Below are 22,550 nucleotides of genomic sequence, written 5' to 3'. Positions count from 1 at the left end.
GTAAGGTCATGAAGAGAGAGCATATATAAGGACTAAATGCACATCCATTGGACATGAAGACAGAAGAGGGAAAAGAAGGGATGAAAAAAGGTAACATTTGGAGCGATCCGATGCAGCGAATGAGGTGACGCTGGAGGGTTTTGGCATTTCGGAGATATCAAAAAAATGGCTTGATTAAAATTGTGAAGCAAAAGGTAACTCCATAAGCTAAGTTGAATGAGAGAAAAGAAGGATTTACATTGTGATGATGTTTATAGAGTCTATGGACGTGGTTTTTATTGTGGTGTGTTGATCGATGTCCTATTGTGCCACCATATGTAGACGCGTGTAACTCGCGGTTACATTCCCCAACCGTACTGTTCATATTCCTGAATCTTGGTGAAAAAAAAAAAATGGTTGGACAAATCGTACTGGATCGATCTGCTTTCATGCCATCTTTATAATGACCATACCTCATTATGATGATATCATTAACCATAAATCATCCAAACGTTGTGCTCGAGTTCGTGCCATTACCAAACTTTGTTGTGAGTGGAAAAGAGAAGAAAAAAAAAACTTCAAGCATCACGTGTTTGATTTGAAGATGAGTAAATTCAAGAATTACTTTTAAAAAATAAAAAAGTAATGTGCAGATCGTGCCTGTAACGCAACAAGGTCATTCCGTTCAAACTGTACGACAGCACAATCAGTATGTGGTAGCAAATAACCAGACTTTGATAACTACGGTCTAACCACGTGATTTTGCTGTTTTGAACGTTTTCTTTTCAGGACGAGTGCTCCAGGATTCCGACACAATGCTACGAAAGTCAAAATGAAGAGGACGAGAAAGCAAGAAAGTCAACGAGGATGCAAGAGCACAACGGCATGAGCTGAATGGCCAGTCATTGCTGGTGGACAGTGCAGTTATCCATAAAGTAGAAAGCACTACTAGGCCTCTCTCCAAGTGTAGTGTTTCCTACTTTATGGATAAGTGTACTGTGATCTACAGACCCGACAATGGACACGAGCAGCAACGCACTTGGTGGAAAATAATACGAAGCACAAAATATTCATTTTGATAAGTACAAGATCCTGTTTTATGAAGATTTTTCCGATTGGGCATTTTGTTGCTCAATTCAGGAATTTGTTGCTCAAAACAACTAAGTCAAAGTTAAAGTCTCTTTTTTTCTTTTTTCTTACCGAGTAGGTAGTTCAGGTATTTTGTAAAGTGTGATGATTGTTCGGAGTTCCGAGTCTGTTTCTTTGTTTCATGACTCAAATGGCACTAGATACATACGACACGACACGACACCTGAGATTACTCCCAGCTCTCGAGCATGTCCTTTGTTAGTTAGTTATTTATTTAGTGGAAGTTTTTGGTTTTCGGTCAAGGATTTGTATTTTTAATTAAATTTGTACATTTTACGATGCTTCTGAGCCGTGCAAAAATTGTCAAGTTAACCACAACCATCGATTTTGTGCCGTCGTACATATCAAACTCCACACGTTAAATGTACACAATTTTGAGAGGCGGCATCAGAGCAATTGTGTGGGATCTGCCGGTGGCTTGAGCGGCGTCACATGATTCAGTCTCTCAAGCTTTTCCAGCTCCCAACAATCTGCTTGACTGACAGCAACCAAAGGAGTGTCCCCAATATGACCACGCATCCCTCGCACGTGAACACCTTCCTTTTGTTTCTAGTCATGCACCGATTGAGTGAACCAGAGACATCCAACACATTTTCACTGATTATTCTGTTTTACAATTGGTATTCGCTCTCCAGTGTATCTGACTGATAGATTGTGAAAAGAAAAGCAGAAGTCTTTGTAACACTAATAAATGTAATGGTAGTTTGTGCATTTTACAAACTCAGTACTGTTACGAGTCAAGACTATGCTCAGTTTATTGCAGCTAAACAATGTCACAAATATGAAACTGATGGGAATGATTGATAATTCAAAATAAAATGCATGTTCCAAACCTGAATGGTTTTGCGTTGTTGATTTTTTTTTTTTTTTTTAATCATGGAATATTGTGTGTTATCAAATTAAACAAGGTGCGTGAACAACCAATGTTGCTGGAAAGATGAAGAGAAGAAGAAGAAAAAAAGTTTAAAAGGTCTGGTTCTTTTTAATTCTACATTTGGACAAAAAGCAAAACAATGTACTTACAAAAGCAATGCATGTAAAAAAATCATTCCACATCCATGTGTTCTCGTTCCAAAATCAGATTTCCTCTTTCCCTACCTTATCACAGGTGTTTCTCTTTCTTCACTTCATCATTCCCAATTTTCCTCCGAGCCAATCCTTTGCCAAGCCCTTCTAAAAGGCTGCAAGAGGTACATATAGATGTCGAAGCGGTAAAGCCACACTTGCTGCACGTTCCGCGGCTCGGGATGTTTACGCCCGAAGTGGGCCGCATGTTTTGGCCAGAATGCAATGTAGCCAACACCACCCCAGGCCTCACTCTCTCAGCTGCTTTTATAAGTGTGCGGGCATGACCACGGTAAGCGGCTGGACTGTAAGTGCATTCTGTGCTGTGAGAAAGAAGAGAAGGAGTCGGGAACAAAAGCACAGATTGGTGGAGATTACGATTAAACAAAATAATAAATAATGAGAACAGAAAGAGGAAACAAAAACAATTAAATAAATAACAAGAGGAAGTGCAAACCACCCAACTTTATGAAAGATTTTCTCACAAAGCAGTTTTTCAAAAATTGCAATAAATACAACTCCACCCTGTGGTTACCTGGTTGGTGTGGTCACTCGCCAAGGGCCACAGTGTTGTTACCGGTATCACCATCCGGAGGCAAAAGGAATCATTGCATGTATTAGATTTTTGAGGCAGTTTATTTACTCCACCGTGTACTCCACGGTATCAGTCATCCCTCAATGGACTCTTCACAGAGCGTCGGTGCTGCTGAAGCAGTTCATCAGCAAGTGTTATACTGCCTGGTTTGGTTCTGTCTGGTGGTTTAAATTCTGCCGAGCGATTTGCAATGCCTCCCCAACATTCACTCAGGACAGAAAGTTGTAATTTGTTCATGATGCTGGTGATAACTTGCCTATTCTTCGCGAAGAACGCATTGAGAGCTCTAATGTCCACCAACAAATGCCGGCAGATGGTACGCTCAGTTTAACATCCATCCGAGCGACAGCAAACAGATCAAAACGATTCGATATGAGGGTTTGGAGGGGGAGGGTGGAAAGAGGCGTCACCCACAGCAGGGTTGTTATTTTACATTAGCAAATACAACCTGTCTCTTTGCTGCTGGTGATATTAGAAGAGAGGTTTGGGGGGGGGGAGAGAGGGAGAGGTTGAGGAGAGAGAGGGGGAGAGAGGTTGAGGAGAGAGAAAGGTTGGAGAGAGAGAGAGAGAGAGAGGGGTCGGGGGAGAGAGAGAGAGAGAGAGAGAGAGAGGGGTGGGGGGAGAGAGGTGGGAGAGAGAGAGGAGGGAGAGAGAGGTGGAAGAGAGAGGTGGGAGAGAGAGAGGTGGGAGAGAGAGGTGGGAGAGAGAGGTGGGAGAGAGAGGGAGAGGAATTGGAGAGGGAGAAGGGTGGAAGGGGGAGGGGTGGAAGGGGGCAGAAGAGGGGAGGGGCGGGAGGGGAGGGGCGGAAAGGGGGAGGGGCGGAAGGGGGGAAGGGGTGGGAGAGGGGGAGGGGAGGAGTGTAGAGGAAGAGAAGGAGAGAGAGAGTGGTGGGATTGAGAGAGGGGGGGGGGAGGGCGGCAGGATTCTGGCAGATGTGATGCCCAGTTTAACATCCATCAGAGAGTGGACACTCACATTGTTCAATCACCTTGCCTGTGAAACACCATTATGACTGTTTGTAGTTGTGTCAGGATTCAAACCCAGGCTGCATCGCTTGGAGCAAACGTGCCTACCTGTTGGCTATCCTTCCGTAATGTAGCGATCCATTGCTTTGTGACAACTGAAAACATTTTTTATGCATTGTAATCATCGAATTTATTTTGCCTTCCAAACTCCAGAGATGTCCCAAATGGAGAACCATGCTGTGATCTTGAAGAGCGATCCAAGCAAGCACTTTAACGAAATGGATCTGAATGAACTTTTAAAAACAAAACTTTTAATAACTTCCACCACCAAAGGTGGAAGGAGTTTTTAATTTCATCCCTATCTGTTACTTGCGAAAATCTGAGATTTTTCAAGTATGTTGGTCAATCGATTTTGTTATTGCCTGTCTGTCTGTCTATCTATCTATCTATCACCTCCAGGTCACAATTTTTAACCAATCTTCACAAAACTTCACCACATGGTTGAGTTCATCAGACGCAAGAACCCTATTGTTTTTAGGTCAGCAAATTTGTCAAATCTCTAAAATCCTCAATTTTCATCTGATCGAGTTGAAATTTGAAAAGGATTTGCATATTTGGTCAATGAATTCAACCACCTATTATTTTTGAAGTCGACATAGGCTCACCTTCACTTTTTCATTCCACTTTTTTGGGGCCTTTGGAACAAACTCCCACACTCTCGTCAACCACACTCTTCCATTGAGATCTTCAAAACAGCTGTTCACCACCACCTCTATCTTCCCCCATCCAAAACCTCGATCTTTTCTACCCCCATTAATCCACCCCAAACCCACCTCCTTCAAATTCCCTGCTTTCCATCCTGAAAGTCCCTGCAGTGTCCATCTTGTTTACCCCGTCCCATCCCTCTCTCTTCCACAGAACTCATGTCTCTGTTCCCAACCATTTTGCCCTTTCCCCTCCTGCCCCTCTTGTCTGCTGCTCCCCTTGTTGTATGTACTGTGTGTTAGCCCTCATATGTTAGCCCCGATTTCAAATTTTTGTCGTCGTTAAGATGGTTCAAGTTTCATTTGCAGCAAAAAGTGAGAAAATAGGACGAACATTGGCATTTATACACAAAAATGCATTCGAACAGCCATTATGAATGTATCTGCTCGGACACAATGTGGGGAAGGAGATTTATCATTAAGTTACCCTTTTGAAGAAACAAAGGGATATTTTGATGACAACTCACGCAAAGAAAACAAAGTTATGCATGTCAGCGATCGCAGCAGCGGTCCACAATACACCGCCCAAAAAGAAGGTACGTTGTCATAATGCAGAGGAAAGAAAATTGTGGAGTTTTTAATCAAAAAATAATTTAAAAACTTTTCAATTTCACACGAGTTTTCACACAAATATAAAGCTCCTGTTTGAAGCATGATGACGTCGACGTGATGACGTCACACATCTCAAGCATCGTAAAAGGAAAGTATTACTTCAAATAATCAATTGCGTTGTATTTGTTATTTTATGGCCTGCCAGGATACCTTCGACTCTCAAAGGATTACAAATTCAGCTTTGAGCTACCATGCCAGGGTTGGAATCCCAACCCACCTATGAACTACCACTCTGGTGTTTGGCATGCAGGGCGAGGCATCAATCGGAGGGCTGTTAAACCGGAGGACACGACACATTGAGTTTGGAACTGCCATTTTCGAAAAAAAAAAAGGAAGAAGGAAAAAAAAAAAAAATAATGAGGGAACAGAATAAAACAGCTGATGAACTTCAACACAGACGTGCACAGGATGCTGAGAAACAAAGACTTTGGAGGGTAATGCGTGCTCAGTAAACACATACATATACACACACACACACACACACACACACACACACACACACACACACACACACACACACACACACACACACACACACACACACACACACACACACACACACACACCAGGAGCATCTGTAATGAATCGGACGAAGTGTCTGATAATATTGTCCAAGAGCATAATTGCGGTCCTATGACCTCAACATGCGTGTACTGTTCTGCAAAACATTTCACATATGAACCAACAGGGAAAGGGGATGGATATACACTTTTTTGCTCCAAGAGGAAAGTCCAATTACTTCCACTATCTGCCGTACCTGCTCGACTGCAACAACTTTATCAAGGTGATGATGGAAAATACCGGAACTTCCGAGACTATATCTGAAGTTGCAATTTGGCTTTGCTCTCGAAACAGCCATTTCAGATATCTGGGATTTATAAACAAACGACATGTCACATGTGCATGGACATGTGTTCACATATTATGTGAAGTAAATAAATTGTGTACATGACATCATTGCTGGATCTGATGAATTGCCAGTACCCATTCGAGAAGACTCCACGTGCAGCATCGAACTCAAGACGTCCAAATGTCACACATTTCCATGCCCGTGGGTTTCCCACTCGTCTATGTTATGAAGCAGGGGTGTCTGTCTGTCTGTTCGCCCGTCCATCTGACCCTGAGCTACTCCAGTTTTGGGGCTAGCCTCGCCAAACCTTCTGTGGAACGTTTTGGGGTCCCAGAGGATGTCCTATGCTGGGTGGGAGGTTTCATGAACACCTCAATACATTAATGATTTTGACTTTCGATCCGTACAAAGCTGTTCCCCACCCGGATGGAACGTCACAACGATGGTTCTCTTCGTTTACCTCACAAGTGTTTGTAATAATATAGTATTTTGTTATATTAATGGCATCGTGTTAATTTGTGATTGGAATGATGCTGTTTGGAATGAAAATATGGAGAGATTGAGTTTAAAGCAGAATGAGGAAATCATGTGAGGGTTTCCACGCGTGACATTCGCAGATTCAATCAACATAATGCAGTTTCATCATTTTTTGGCCAAGTCCTTCACGAACCGGCTGTCCAGCCTCTCCCATGCCTAGCACGGTCGGGTACCTCGCTCGTCAGATGCATTTTGCTTTTAAACTCACAAAAAGAAACTATATAACTTTGACAAAGAAGACCCGATTCCTATAAAACAACTAATTGCTTTAGAAACAGTCACAATGACAAAGGAAAACGGGATCGCTCGTACGCTGCTGAGGTTAAATGGTAAAACCTCCACCACCCATAGTCATCATCACAAGATACGGGATGAAACAATGCCACCATGGCACCCGTAACCAAGCAGGGAGACATGGACAAACACACCCGCGGAGAGTCCCTTTACAGATCCAAATCTACCCATATCTACCTCCACCTTGTAGCAACTGCCGACTGTACATCTCGATCCAGACACGAGATGTACCGCTATCGACTGCAGTGGTGTTGGGCACTTGGCAAGTGGCTTAAGCACTCCAATGAAATGGGTGATAAGGAACGGCTGGCTTGGCAAGCGATAGCAAGCTGAATGGTAATGAGAATGTACACCCAAAAATCTAAACGTCAACAATTTAACATTTTCAGATTTCACTCCAGATTTCGAGTTATATTGTTACGGATCTGGAAGCCATTTGCACACAGACAGTCCGCAGTCCCCATAGCTCAGTTATTTCGATAAGTATGTGTTTATAGTTAGAATCCAGCCCCTATGTCTAATGGGAATTTCGTGTGCGCTGCGAGTTATTTTATAGTCAGGTTTTATACATCCACCACAACAACAGTAGCACCGCCCCTCACTCCACCCGGTCGCCATTGCCCACGTGTTTTTGGCTGAAGGCGTGGGCGGAGCCTCCATCGCTTCAGATCGAGGCTCCGCCCCGAGGAAGGGCATAGAGCGTTTCCTCCAGCCAATGAGTGAAGGGCGAGCATCGCACAAGTGCCCCAGCCAATTGAAGGCCAGCGTGTCCAAAGCTACTACGGAGCCTCTTCGGGGGGCGGGACTCCGAGACGCTTCGACACACCCCCCAAGATGCCTCATCCAATCAGGAGGCTGACTACCTCAAGGGCTGGCTCCGCCTTAGCCAGATGGAGTGTTCGGCCCAACCAATGAAGGGCGGCCACGAGTCGCCCGACAACCCCTCGTCCAATCTGGAGGCGAGTCCTTCAGAGCGGTTCCCTCGACCCACGGGGGAGGGGAAGGATAAGAGGAGGTGGCGAGCCGTCAATAAGAGAAGGTTCTCCGCGTCGTAAAAGAAGGAGAAAGAGAAGAAGTCTCGTCTTGCCTGCTGGCGCTCTCGTCTACCCGCGGGTGCTCGTCTCGTCTGGTCCGTTCCCGTGCTGGCTTGCGTACGTTGCGTCGTTCCTGGTCCCTGGTGCTGCGTTGTTGGCGGCGAGTTCGAGTCCCGCCACCGGACAAGCTCGACCAAACCGCACGAGGTGGACAGGTGCAAGAATAGGCCCCTGCCCTCAGCTTGCCTTTCCCTCTCGAGCTGAAGGGCCAAATAAAGGCTGCGGCCTCCATTTCTTGGGGTGTGTGTGTGTGTGTGTGTGTGTGTGTGTGTGTGTGTGTGTGTGTGTGTGTGTGTGTGTGTGTGTGTGTGTGTGTGTGTGTGTGTGTGTGTGTGTGTGTGTGTGTGTGTGGCACCAGTCTTTTAAGTAGAACTGTTAAGTGCTTTTCACTAACTGTAAATTGTCTGCATTTCTTTTATTCAGATAACTCTGCTCTTTGTGTGCTCCCCTCCCCGATTATTGTTTATAAATAAACCCCCATGTTAAATGTTCCAGTTCGTTGTCTGTGTTTTCTTTCATTGGCCGAGCATGGTTCAGGCTTGAGAAATAGAAGGGCCATTGGTGCCGTAAGTTGTCATTGGGACCGGCGCGGCTCTGGTTACGCCGGATCCGAGTCGGTACCTGCGACTCAGTTCGGACAGAGTCGGCCGAGGGTGTGATTTCCCCGGTAATTTGACGACGTGGGTACTTAGGTATTATATTGAAATTTGGCTATTGACCCTACCCCACGCCGTCAGAGAATTGGCGATCACGGTCCTTTAAGTGGCCCGTCGACTCCGGGGTGACGACCTTTTAATTCCGGGTGTCTGGTGGGAGACGGCTCTACTGCCCCACCTCGTGGTCGTTTATCGCCACTGAAACCCGGCCCACAACAATATCGTACACATGATCTGCTCCTACAAGCTCAAATAATATTTCAATGATATACTATAATGAGTCTGTGAGCATAGATCGTGGAAAATCGTATCGCATAATGCATGAAATCGCTCCAAGCTCCTTGCTTGAAAACTATCGCACTTAAAAAAGCGATGTACACAGCGATCTGTAGCTATGAGGAACAGGCATTCGATAACATGAGTGAGGAAAGTGAAGAAAAACACTTTGAATGCTTCATCGTTGATAAACCGTTGTGGCCTGTTCCAACTCAAGGCATTGTTGAGCAGGCCGAACAAAATGGTGAATTAAGACCCCAGCGAGGAAGAGGGAGGTTACTGAGGACGCGTGCATCTTAAGACCCCGTCGAGGGAGCAAGGTGGCCGAGGATGCACCTGATGAAGGATATAATTAAATAAGGCCGTTAATTATCTTCAAAGGGGGTGTTTTAATTAACCCAAACACCCTATTTTCACTCTTGCACTTCCTTGGAGTTTTCTCAGCATACATGGAAAGTTTCAGGCTGCTTGGTTTCATGGTTTTAAAGTTATGGAGGACGGACACACACACACACACACACACACACACACACACCTCGTGTTTTTTCCACACACAAAGGAACACACACACACGTATAAATAACTCATGCACTTTTGTTACCTCCATCATCGAAGGTTGTTTTCACCCCTGTACATTTGTTTGTCTGTGAGCAGGATGTCACAAAACGTTGTAGGCAGATTCAGATGAAACTTGGTGGACAGGTTGTGCGTATGACAAGGATTAATTGATATGATTTTGGTGGAGATCCAGATGTGGATACTACAATGTTCTAAGCCACTGTTCTTTTTTGCATGGCCCGCGAGCCACTGGCGGCCCCTGGTGGCCTAAAGTGTGGCCAATAATACACAAGTGCAAAAACACCCCCATCATAATCCGCCATAAATGCTATCAAATTGGCTCGATGGGTTCAAATGAGTGTTCCAATGCGAAGCATAAATGTAACACAACATCAGTGTATGATTGCAGTGCACAAACAATTACGCTTACAGCGCAGTTAACCACACTAAACAAGAGTATGTGGGGGTGGGATTTAATAGCAGCCATTACGGAGTCCTGCAGGCAGTGTGGCGGCTCTCACACTGATGCCTTATCGGCAAAAGTGGCCCCCTTCTCAAAAATATCGTGAAGATCACCGTTGTTCGCGACTCTTCACCATCGAGAGATGGGACCAAAAATGACTGACTGCAAAGCAAGATATTTGAAAAAGTTTCGGATGAGTGATGACGAAACGATGTGGACGAGTTGGTTAGGTGACAAGAACAAGCTGATTCGATTTTGGTTCAGGTCCGGATCCAAATCTGGGCTATCAGTGGCATACAAGCCGTAAACTGTTCATCCTGGAAGAGGAATACACTCTACCGAGTGCCGTTCTAGTTATTGATACATTGGGTGCAGTTTTCTCTATTTTTCGTGGAGGAGGACAACGGAGGGGCACTTCAAGGGAGAATGGACGAGGGTAATAATTGGAGACAAAGGGGAGGGAAACCAGGGGGTGAACCAACTGGATAAAAACTCAAACACAACAAGGAGGGGCTGACAAAACAGCAAGGAAAGTGCAGTGTTGGAGAGGGTTAAAAGGGGTAGAAAAGATCGTGAGTAGTGATGGGGTGGGGGATGACCTGAACGGTGTGATTTAGGCCAACGCACCAGCCCAAAGGGAAGAGTAGTACATAGTACTCCATTGAGTTGCAGAAGATGGCATTGTAGGTTCGTAGATTTCTTTTACTGTAAATTTGTTTTCTTTTAAATATGTAAAATTTTAGCCTTGGTTAAGAACTGACTTTTCAGCCTCGGAAAAAGAAAAATTGTCCAGAATAGTTAGCACCACTACAATGCGAGGTTCCCATGGTTTATCACAGGCAGAGGAAGGCGGGTTACCCAAGGAACACTCAGGAGCTTTGGTTTCCATAAAATAATTGAAAAACTTGGGGTCTCGTTTGCAAATCTTGAGACAAATGAAGTCAAGCAAAATGGCAGGCCAGTTCATTTCAAGGTCAGAGTGATGGCTGAGAATTTTCCGGTCAGATCACATGACCCATTCAATGGATCTCACAAGATTTTGAGACAATTCTGCATGAGGCCGTTCCACGAGCTCAGTCACCAACCCAAGATTAAAAAAACATGGATCGGACGAAAAAGACCAAAAACCTTTTGGAACAATTTGAAACTTCAGGCAATGGCTGTAAAGGTTGAGATGGTTAGAAACCGAGTGTAAATATTCCCTCACATTCAGTAAACGTTCAGAAACACAAACGGTGAAGCGTCATAAATGAATTCGCTAATTTCACGTGCTGCACGTGGCGGCTGGTCGCCTTATTGCTGGGAGCATGCCTGTGCAAGAATGGGTGAAAAAAATAAAAAATCTTGAGAACATAAAATCTTTAAGACGTTACCAACCAGGAAAGTGGGTTTTCATGCTTTTCACAAACTTTCAAATCCTTTCAGCAGAGAAGCCAAAAAACAAACAAACCATCAAACGAAGTAAAGAACAGAAGGTATTACATTAGGTCGGACCATTGGAACTGGAAGAGACCACACCTGAAATAGTCCAGTTGTTTGAAATGTGCGTACATCACGATCTCTTTCTCGTAGCTGTACATGAGGGGTTTGCAGCGTGGAACAGATCCATCTGTGTGGACAAACAAATCAAATTGATTGGAAAACACGAAGAGGAACCCTTTTTAACAGATGGGTACAAAGGTACACTTGGAATAATACATGGCAGATGGGTATGAGGGTACACTTGGTACATCACTGCACGGCTATCGTGTTAAAGGTTGTAAATTAATTTTAAACTTTTCACTCGAGTTTGAAATACAACTTTGAGACAAAAGCAGCGTTCTCCACACGTTATCACGTTCCTCGTAAACATTCCTGAAGATCAGACTGGTCTCTTGGGGTTAAATCAAAGGAAAACAAACATTCGTACAAATCACGCGGTCAAAGTACAATCGAGTTATTTGTTTCGACGAGCTCAGCTCTTTTTGAAAACCCAATACCATCGGGTTTATTCAAACTTACTCTGGAAAAGGACAAGTCAATTAAACAATCCCAACACATCCAATGTTCACACAAAACAAGGTGACAAGCCATGTTATATAACGGACCATTGATGCTGGTGAAAAGAGCACACAGGATCAGTTGAAATGAAAAGTTTTAACCATCACAACTTGGTTTCCGACAAATAGTCCGGCGGATTATGAAAAAAGTGATTTTTTTTTGATAAAAGCATGAAACTTGGCAAATAAGTTAGTTATGGCATACCAATGCATATCTGATATAGGGACATTTGTGATTTAACCTACTTCCGGTTTTATTCAAGATGGCCGCCAATTTGTCAGAAAAATGTGAATAAGCTCTATCTTAACATATATAAATCAATAATTTAGCGGTTTCTTGCTATGAAAGAATCATGAGTAACATAAACATGCTTCTCTGAGCAATATATACCAAATAATTAGATAAAAACTAATATATATAAAAACATTATGCACACAAATTCTTATTATTCTGACGTATTGTCATTCATATGTTCTAAGTGAGTTGATTAGATTGAACACTGAGTAATATCACAAGGTAATCGTACTTAAATAACATTAAAAGACATTTGAAGCAACTATAAATACATTTCTGCAACAATGATTTCTCCCTCCTTTCAAAATGGCCGCTTTTGGCGTGATGGATCTCCCAGATAAAAGGTGCGTATTTGAGCAATCAAATGAGTTTATAGTTAATAAAATGAATTCAATTTGTACATTAGTGACTAGTGACTATTAATACAAGGTAAACGGTTTAAATATTTGTATTAATATGCCCAGAGAGATATTTCAATAACCAAGGTATTAAAGGGAGGTAATAAGATTTACCTCAGACTGAGGGACCAGGAATTATTTTGAAATGATCAATTATAATATAGATATATATTTTTGATGAATGTAAGCCATTTAGGCTACACTATAATTAATGTGTATGAACAAACAAACTCATAATGCCTTACTTTTTAGTGGTGTGTGTTTGCCTTTACTGGGAAGTAAATGGTTTTATATTTTCATTTACAGACCCGAAGAGCCCCCGGGAGAGCTTGATAGTCAGATTATGTGACATTCGCACAAAATGTTGACAGGTTTCAAGATCTAAATAGTCTACCCGTCCAATTTGATATTCAAGGACTTGATGATGGCACTGGTATTGCTGATACACTTCTAAGTCACAGAGCAAGCTGGCATGACTCCTGTCGTACAAAATTCAATTCAACACAGTTGAAGCGAGCAGAAAAGAGAAAGTCAGCATGTGATGACGAGTTGGCTATTGACCGAGCTAAAAAGTCTACACGTAAGTGTACTCTGGTAGGATGTGAAGCAGCCGATGTTTGCTTCTTCTGTGATGAACATATACCTGGTGAAACATTACACGATGCATCTACATTTAAGCTTGATGCTCGTGTTCGAGAATGTGCACTAAAATTGCAAGACACCACATTGCTTGCCAAGCTCAGTCCTGGAGATTTAGTTGCACAATCTGCAAAATATCATGCAAAATGCCTTGTTGGACTTTACAATGCAGTGCGGGTTCTGGAAATGGATTCTCCAAAAGATTCAAGAACAAAAATGATGCATGGTATTGCTCTTGCAGACATTGTAAACTACATTGAAGAAACAAAATCAGAATCCGGGACAAGTTGTGTTTTTAAGATGTCTGACCTAGCTAGACAATATGAAGAGAGGCTGCAAGAATATGGACTGTCAAACTCAAGTCGCATTCATTCCACGAAGTTAAAAGAGCATATCCTGATCCAAAGGACTTTAAAGAAGGACGAGATGTTTTACTGTCATTCAAACAAGATGTTGCTCCAAACATACAGATAATGCATGAACAAACGTATGACAAAGACGCTCTAAGTCTCTCAATGGCTGCTAAAATTATCAGACAATAAATATTCAGCCAAGATACTAAGTTTGATGGAAGCTTTGACACAAACTGTCAAGAGGAATCTGTACCACAATCTCAGGTGACCTTTGTGAACTCAATATTGTATGGGCCAACATTAGAATTCAAACACAAGTCTCAGATTTCCCTCACTATAGCTCAGTTGATAAAATCCAATACAAGGCAGAGAAAAGGGGGAATGTCAGACACAATTTCGCCAAGGAAGGCGTACAGAAACCCCATTATGTGTGTACTTAGGCCTCTCTGTGCATGCTCAGATATGCAAGAAACATTTAGTTGAGATGCTATTTAACCTGGGGATAAATATTTCTTACGACAGGGTCCTCGCTATTTCTACCCAGTTAGCAAACAGTGTGTGCATAAGATTCCATGAAGAAAATGTTTGTCCAACAAAACTCAGAGATGGCTTATTTACAACTTCTGCAATAGATAACATTGATCACAATCCTAGTTCTAGAACAGCTAAGGCTTCCTTCCATAGTACAGGGATTTCTATCTTTCAGCATGTAACATCAGAGAATAGAGGCTCTGCTCGAGCAAGGTCATTATTGATAAATGAGAATATCCCAGCATCCAAAGCTGTGCCGACACTAGCCGACAATTGAGCAAGTTGCACTTCCAAAAGACGCTGCAGTTCCCACTATTAATGGTGGACAAGTACACGAGATACGTTACATAACAGAGGCTCTTGAAGACGAACACAACTGGCTCGACTTTGTAAATGAGACCGTTGGTGAGGATCAATTCACAGATGATAGGGGTGATGTTTCATGGGCTGCTTACCATGCCAAGAAGATCAGTGGAGATGTAGTGCAATCAGATCTGTCAGCATTGTTACCTCTTTTCGGGAATAAGGCTAAATCTGTTGTAATGATTCACCATGCCATGAACCTGATCAGGAATGCCACTCTTCGTGTAAATCCAGGGCAGATATCTGTCATTGCGGTCGACCAGTGACTCTATGCCATAGCAAAACAAATTCAGTGGGGCCTACCAAACAGCCATGGAGAAGATAAGTTTGTCATAATGTTAGGTGGTTTACACATAGAGATGGCTGCGTTCAAGCTACTTGGCGATCTACTTGAAAAGAGTGGCTGGACAAGTGCTTTGGTGGAAGCTAACATTACAACTACTGGGAAGGCTGATTCCTTCTTGAAAGTATCACACGTCACACGAACCAGGTATGCGCACCAAGTGACAGCATGTAGTCTTTATGCATTGCTCAAAAAGGCATTTGCGGAGAAAGCAACACTCAACCAAGGTGTTCTTCAATTTGAAAATTGGATCAGACAAGCGTCCATGCAAAGTCCACAATTCAAGTTCTGGTATACTGCGCTCAATCTTCAACTTGTGGTATTTATATTCATCAAAGCAATCCGCCTTGGTAGGTTCCGACTCTATGTTGATGCCATTGCCAGCATTGTTCCGTGGTTTTTTGCCTTGGATCATGTCAACTATGCCCGTTGGTTGTCGGTGCATTTGCAAGATATGTCAAACTTATGGTCACCACATCCCATCACGGCAAGAGAATTTGACATAGGACACTTCGTCATCCACAAAACAAAACGGGTATTTTCCGGAATTGCTCTAGATCAAGCACATGAGCAAAACAACACCAGCGTGAAAGGTGATGGTGGTGCAGTAGGATTAACTGAAAACCCAAGTGCTCTACTGGAGGTGGATGGTTGCTGGTCCAGAAGTTTCAAGACTGATTGAAGAATTTGAGTCTTGTCTTCATATGGCACAATCAGATGAAGGTATAGAAGGGGTGCAGCATTTCACAAAGCATACAAGGAACATTTGTACATGACATTTCATCTCTTACACAAGTCATTTGTGAAATGGGAAATCCATTCTTGGAAGAAACACAAGATCTGTTTAGTTTGGATACTAAGGAGTTTGCCAATCCAGGTATGATAAGAGTTGTTCAAGAGATGGAAACAAGCTGAGGTTTTCTACACAGAAAGACTGATACAAAACAAAAAGCCAATCAGCAACAAGATTACAAAAAATAAATTTCAACTGTTTGGTACCAAAGGAAAGAAGACTACATCAACAAGAAGTGGAAAAATAGATTCCCTGAAAAGTGACTTCACTGTTCTCAAGACTGTATAGAGCTTGCCAAACGAGAAATAAAAATTTGGATGGATTTTTCATGCACGAAAATCAACCATCACCACCATCACTAAGTCTCAATGGCAACTTGCGCATCAGAAACAAATCGGAATTGCTCTCTAAATGTCTTGAGCCACTTTCACACAGTGTGTTTGATGAGCAATGTGAAGTTGTAATACTGGATGGCGCTGCAGTGGTCAACTTCTTGAAACCAAATGATGCCAATACATTTCAAGACTATGCCACCAGTGTCTTCCTCCCATATGTGAAACGGCAACTCAAAGATGCGGTCAGAGTTGATATCATCTGCGACTGTTATGTTGACGATAGCTTGAAAGCTACTGTCAGAGAAAAACGGGGAATAGGGATTCGCAAGCAAGTGAGCGCCAACACCAAAATGCCTCAAAATTGGAATGGTTTCTTAAAGGTAGATGAAAACAAGAAAGAACTATTTCACTTTCGAGCAACCTTCGTGCAAGATATCGAGGATGGTGGCAATGCTATCACAACATATGGCAGCAGTGTGATCACCAACAACAAAGACATTGACTGTTCTTCACTTCAGCCTTGCACACACGAGGAGGCAGATACCCGCATCATGGTCCATCTGGCACATGCCAGCAGGAATGGTCACAAGAGAATTGTCATCAGAACAGTTGACACAGATGTTGTTGTCTTGGCACTTTCTCTCTTCCCAAGTCTCACCGTTGACAAGTTATGGATATCTTTTGGAACAGGGAAAAATTTCAGATACATTGCTATCCATGACATCAGCCAGCATCTTGGGCCAGACAAGTGTGTAGCACTTCCCTTCTTCCACGCATTCACTGGGTGTGACACGGTGTCATCCTTCCTAGGTAAAGGAAAGAAGACTGCATGGGATGCATGGATGGATGATGATGATGTTACATCATTTATCAAGAAATTGACGAGTTCACCAGAGTCTGTCAATGAGGGTAATATCCATGAACTTGAAAGGCTTGTTATCTGTATGCATGACAAGACATGAAGATTTCTGAGAGTTGATGCCTGTAGGAAATACCTCTTCTCGTCAAAGGGAAAGACAATGGACTCTATTCCGCCAACATATGCAGCCCTTGTTCAGCATACCAAGAGAGCTGTATTTCAAGGCATACATGTGTGGGGTCAAACACTATCACAAGAGCCCTTGTTAACCAGTCCCCAAGAATATGGATAGCAGAGGCTCCAATGGGAAGTGGATACCTCTATGGACCACCCTACGGGCAGCTGAAGCATCTTGTCAAGAACTCTTGCGATGTGGCAGCAAGAAAGGATGTAAAAGACGATGTAAATGCAAGAGAAACAATCTTCCCTGCACTACATGTGGGGATGGACTGTGTTAAGGCAAGGAAAGAGTTTATGATGAACAGATGGAAAGTTAATTGTTGCACTTGGACAAATAGACTAAATATTTGATAGGAATTTTACCTCTATACGAATTGATCTATAAAACAGTTTCTTGGATGTGTTTTATATATATGCATAAAGCATGAATCTTAAACATGTGCTTGACATTAATTATATTGGCGTGTTCAATAATGGTAATATATATATATATATATATATATATATATATATATATATATATATATATATATATATATATATATATATATTGGACTCATGTGGTATCTCTAATGTCAGTATGTCATGGATAATAACCAGATAACGTAGCACCAGTAGTGGTAGATCTAAACACTGATATGGTCCTTTATATATGTTTAACAATGGTAAATTAACTTTAATATGTCCTCGACATTACGAAGAAATAAAATTGCATTTGTTCTGACTTATTTGTTGAAAGCAGTATCAGTGGTGGTTCCAGCATTTTGGTGCATAATATATAATCATGTGACCCTTTAATTGTGTTGTTGAGTATGTAAAATTATACATTTATTATCTTTGGAAGGTGTTCAATAGTTTTAACGTAATTATACACATATATATATATATATATATATATATATATATATATATATATATATATATATATATATATATATATATATATATATATATATATATATAGTACAAGAGAAAATTAACAACACATGATAATTAAACCTCAAAGTGTAAACATTACAGTAGTATTGCTTGTTTTGTGGTAAACACGACACGCATGGACGCCATCTTGGATAAAACCAGAAGTAGGCAGAATTTTCAATGTCCCTATATCACAAATCATCAGTAACATATACAGTGATGTTATTGCCAAATTTGACGCTTTTATCACAAAAATCACAATTCGCCCAAAAATTGTCAATCTGCCGGACTAAAAGGGAAAAATTACAACAAAACAACAAACACGACATCAGGTTTATAGATTTAGTGCAGGATTGTTTTCTGTGTACAAAGTCTTGTCTGATGAAGGAGCAAGGCGACCGAGGGTCAAAGTCAATCCACTTCTTCCTCGTCCATATGCAGCACGAGGCTGCGGGGTAGCATCATTGGCTGAGGGCGCGGCTGTGCCACTGATGCGGTGCCCTCTGCTGGTTAGGGCAGGCATTTGTAATTTGGCCATGGTGCCGGTGATAGCTCGCCTGCTCTTCACGAAGGATATCGTGGGATACTGAATCCACGAACGTTGTGCCAATGGGTTAACACGTGAATACAGAAACGGGAATGCCCGAGTGAAGAGGGAAGGAAAATTAGCAACCTGAAAATCGATGGAGAAGGAAGGAAGGGTTAATTTGGAGATACAAGATCAATGGTGGGCATGGGGCTGGATGATCTTTATGTGGTGAAAATGGCTTGGAGCTTTCAGAGGCGTATTGCTAATTTGAAGAGGGAGGAGTGTGATTCGAGTAATATTGCGATGAATACCGAATTCAGGAAAGACAGATGCGATCGTGACGGTGGGGTGCCAGACCAAAGACGAGAGTAGTACTGTACTCCAATCAGCGACGGACGAAGGACTTTTTGATAATAACCAACACAACATAATCCAACAGCACTCCAACGACTACCAAAACACAAACTATTCCGCATGTTGAACAAGGATGCAGCTCTACATCATCTTCAAAGAGTAGACACCCACATTGTTTGAATCCATACAGATGTACAACAACAAAACTGCTCCACCACCATCAGCACTCATACATTTGTGGTGATGCCAACCTTGTCCTGCAGTGCGTGAGTGAAGACCACGAGCTAGACGTGCCACGTCTCCACGAAGGACGTTCAGCAGCACCGTCTCCGCCATGTCGTCGGCGTTGTGACCGGTTGCAAGCACAGCCACACGTTCTTGCCCACTCTGTTGCTGGTCTCCACCATTACTATACTCCCCTTCGATTTGATTTTCTTTAACCGCCTGGGTTTCCTCTTCTTCCTTATCGTTTTTGCCTCTTTTTGAACAACATTCTTTGCCACTTCTCGAGTCTTCCTGGGTACCGCTCTCGCAATTATCAAAAGCACCCAACTCCCTCGTCCCCCTTTCCAAAGCTCCCCGCCTTAACACACCGCAGTAAGTGCAGTTTCCACGACGACCAATCTGTGAAGACAAGAGAAGAGTACAAACAGAAAAAAAAATAAACATTTCTAATCAACTTTATCCCACAAAATAACCACATACAAACATGGGTTCCGACTCTTGCGCAAATCGAAGGAATATTTCATTTTGCACGTTTCATTTCCCGGATAACTGTCCATTCGTCAATGTGATGCTCTCCACAAGGCCTCAAAGGAAAACAGCCAGCAGAGCCTGACCGACCATCCCAAGCTGGACTTTCCTTCGAACACATTCAACTACAGAAATACTAAACGGATGTCGTCTTCATTCGTGTGCAACACAAGGCTGCGGGGCAGCATCACTGGCAGAGTGTGCAACAGTGCCAGGTGACGCATGTCCTCTCCGCCGGTTAGAGCAGGAATTTGTAAATTGTTCAGGGTGCCGGAAATAGGTCACCTACTCTTCGCGAAGGACGTTGCGGGATCTTTCACGTCCACCGACGAATGCCAGTGGACGGGTTTAACATCCGTCCGAGGGACAGAACACACATTGACGAATCACCCTGCATGTGAAATGTGCGGGATGACAGTTTATGGCCGGGTCGGGATTCGAACCCAGGATAGACAGCTCGGAGGCGAGCGTGCGCACTTCCAGGGCATCCTGTCAGCACAAGTAATTGTCGTTATTCAAGGTTACAAAAGTGGCAACTTTTACATCCCATTCTCTGTTGGACCCGTTTTGTTTGTGTTCGTAGATGTTGCGCCAAGCGATGGAACGTTTCCGTTTCCTTCACCGCATTCATGATCATGATTTTGTGCACATTGTGATGCTCAATTTAGAGATGACTCCAAAAAGAGTCCAATATGGATCATTTTTGACAATTTCAATTTCAATAACTTTGGACACGTCCTTTTGGTGTAGTTCAAGCTATTCCGTCTACTGTCTGGAATACGAGCTTTTAAAACCCCTATTTGTTTAGGGTGGTGGTGGTGGTGGTGGTGGTGGTGGTGGTGGTGGTGGTGGTGGTGGTGGTGGTGGAGGAGGAGGAGGACACACTCTTAACAGAGGATTGCAGTGCTCAGGACAAGTTGTGAATGTTTCTGTTGCTAATAACCAACCCGACACACATCACCACTCCGTCAGAGCGTGCAGACATTTCTGTTGTGCATTCACGGGAATCAGAGCCCTACCTTTGAAGGCAACGCAACAAGGCTTCAACCACTCAACCACCAAGCTGCTTAAACTACTGCACCGAAAATTCCATTCAACAAGTGTGCACTCTGAATAGAAAGCAGCTCACAATGACGGACATACAAGCAAAATACTGAACACAATAAAATGGAAAAGATTTGTCGACCTGCAAAAAGATTATCCCGATAGACTCGATATAGATGGAGATCAAACCATTATGGATGATTATGATGGATGGACATCTCCCCAGGGCACAGCCAGGATGTACGCCTGTACCACAAGTACAGCAATTCCTCGCTTAACATTGTAGTTATGTTCTTGAAAAGTGAAAAATTGAAACGACCAGGTGAATTCAATTTCTCAATAATAATTCATGGAAATAGGTTGGGGGGTGGGGGGGGTGGAGAGTCGGAGAGAGAGTTGAGCTCAAAGGCAAATTTTTATCACAAAACAAAAAGCATTATACATATAAACAGTAAAAATTATGAATAATTTTAAGGAAACAATTTAATATAATAATCACCAATCACATTAGAGATGTGATCTAGGTTCATAGAGTCGTAATCACTTTGGAACTCGGTGTCACAAAGTGCAGTAAACTTCGGTGTATATAAGGCTGATACTGTATGTACCCTGGGTGGGATTATACACCGGTACTCACTGTAAGGCTTATACACATTTATTTACGGTACGCGTATACCAGAGCTTTATTAAAACCAGGAAACCCTTTAGTTTAGGACTAAATTAGAGGTTTTAAGGTGTTTTGATACAGATGAGCATGCGGTAGTTATCCACTGCACGTGACCCCAAAACAGAACTTTAAAGAAGTCTCTTCTCAAACGGATCGGTGACATAACGAAATAACGTTAACCGGGACGACGTTAAGCGAGGACTCGACGTGCTTCACATCTACGGACCCAGATTCATCCAGTAGCTTTCTGCACTTGTAGCATAACCCATTACTGAAGACTGCAGCAGTATGGAATCTGTTCAAGAATTCAAGTGAAGATTTGTGCTCCGAAGCTCCTGACCACAGACAAAGCTTTCGTCCGCAGCCTGACGGAGTACTCCTCTCCCCTCTGGGCTGGTGTTCCCGCCTCTCACCTTTCCCAGCTTCACGCAGTGGAAACCAAGACATTTAGGATCATTGGTATCTCCTGCGGTGAGGCTGAGTTTTTGGGTCTCTCACTCTCTCACTGCAGGCAGGTTGGTGGTCTTTCTGTCTTGTACCGTTACCTCGACGGCTTCGCCCCCCACCCCACCGCCCCCACCTTGCTCTGTCTATGATATGCCCCCCTCTCATCTTTCCACAGGGCACTCAAGGTCCGCCAGCAACTCCCTTCCGGTAAAACTACCAAAATCAAGAATCACTGCTCACCTTCACTCTCTCATTCCTCTTTTTCCCCACCTTTGTAACAAACTCCCACACTCTCTTCAATCCCACTCTTCCCTCCAGATATTCAAAACAGCTGCTCACCACCATCTCTCATCTTCCCCCATCCAAAACCATGATCTTTTCTACTCCCGTTAACCCACCTCCTTCAGATTCCCTGCTTTCCTTCCTGAAAGTCCCTGTAGTGTAAAGGACCTGAAAGTCCCTGTCTTCTGCAATGAAGAAGAAAAAAGCCTTTTTTGTTTATCCCTTTCACTAAATAATCTTAACATTTTCTATCATATACCCCCCCCCCCCACCCACATAAGAAACCGCTTCTCCAAGAAAGCTTTCGCACTCTTTTGGGGAGGGAGAGGAGTGAAACAAATTAATACAGAAACAACACCTGTTGTACTATCTTGTCCATTGTCCAACCATAGAGGTCTTGGTAAGAGAGGATTCGCAAAGGCAAGCCATGACGCTGCTGTTCGCGACATACGGCGGCCAGAGACGCATCCCTGTAACCAGATATTCCTTCATCCACCGACAGCAGTGAGAGATGGACACGATAATTGCGACGATCATTCAGCTCCTGCGGAAGTGGACGCATGCAAGGCAA

General features: G+C 43.0%; 1 protein-coding gene and 1 long non-coding RNA gene across 6 annotated transcripts in view; one reads left to right on the top strand and one right to left on the bottom strand.

The window, feature by feature from the left end:
* Positions 1-22,550, bottom strand: part of CTU1 (cytosolic thiouridylase subunit 1) — a 44,388-nt gene that overhangs the window by 4,247 nt on the left and 17,591 nt on the right. For 3 of the 5 annotated variants that reach the window (XR_015057858.1, XM_085880223.1, XM_085880222.1), the window contains exons 3-6: positions 22,338-22,523; positions 19,038-19,410; positions 11,376-11,466; positions 2,227-2,516 (exon numbers count right to left, since the gene is read on the bottom strand). Coding sequence is in view for 4 of the 5 variants with exons in the window: in XM_085880223.1 (XP_085736349.1) it covers positions 2,231-2,516; positions 11,376-11,466; positions 19,038-19,410; positions 22,338-22,523 (936 nt within the window). In the remaining variant the exon portion in view is untranslated. Of the gene's footprint in view, positions 1-2,090; positions 2,517-11,375; positions 11,467-19,037; positions 19,411-22,337; positions 22,524-22,550 lie in introns of those variants that run through there. The other 2 variants (XM_085880225.1, XM_085880224.1) reach the window with 2 other exon arrangements.
* Positions 61-1,966, top strand: LOC147029274 (uncharacterized). Its single transcript, XR_015057859.1, has 2 exons — positions 61-194; positions 769-1,966. It is a non-coding gene; the product is annotated as an uncharacterized LOC147029274 (long non-coding RNA).

The sequence above is a fragment of the Eptatretus burgeri genome, chromosome 4, assembly GCF_056783735.1.
Source record: "Eptatretus burgeri isolate ZD-2024b chromosome 4, Ebu_testis_v1, whole genome shotgun sequence".
In the NCBI taxonomy this organism is placed as follows: Eukaryota; Metazoa; Chordata; class Myxini; order Myxiniformes; family Myxinidae; genus Eptatretus; species Eptatretus burgeri.
The sequence above is the reverse complement of the archived record's forward strand: the minus strand, read 5'-3'. Positions and strand labels throughout refer to the sequence as shown.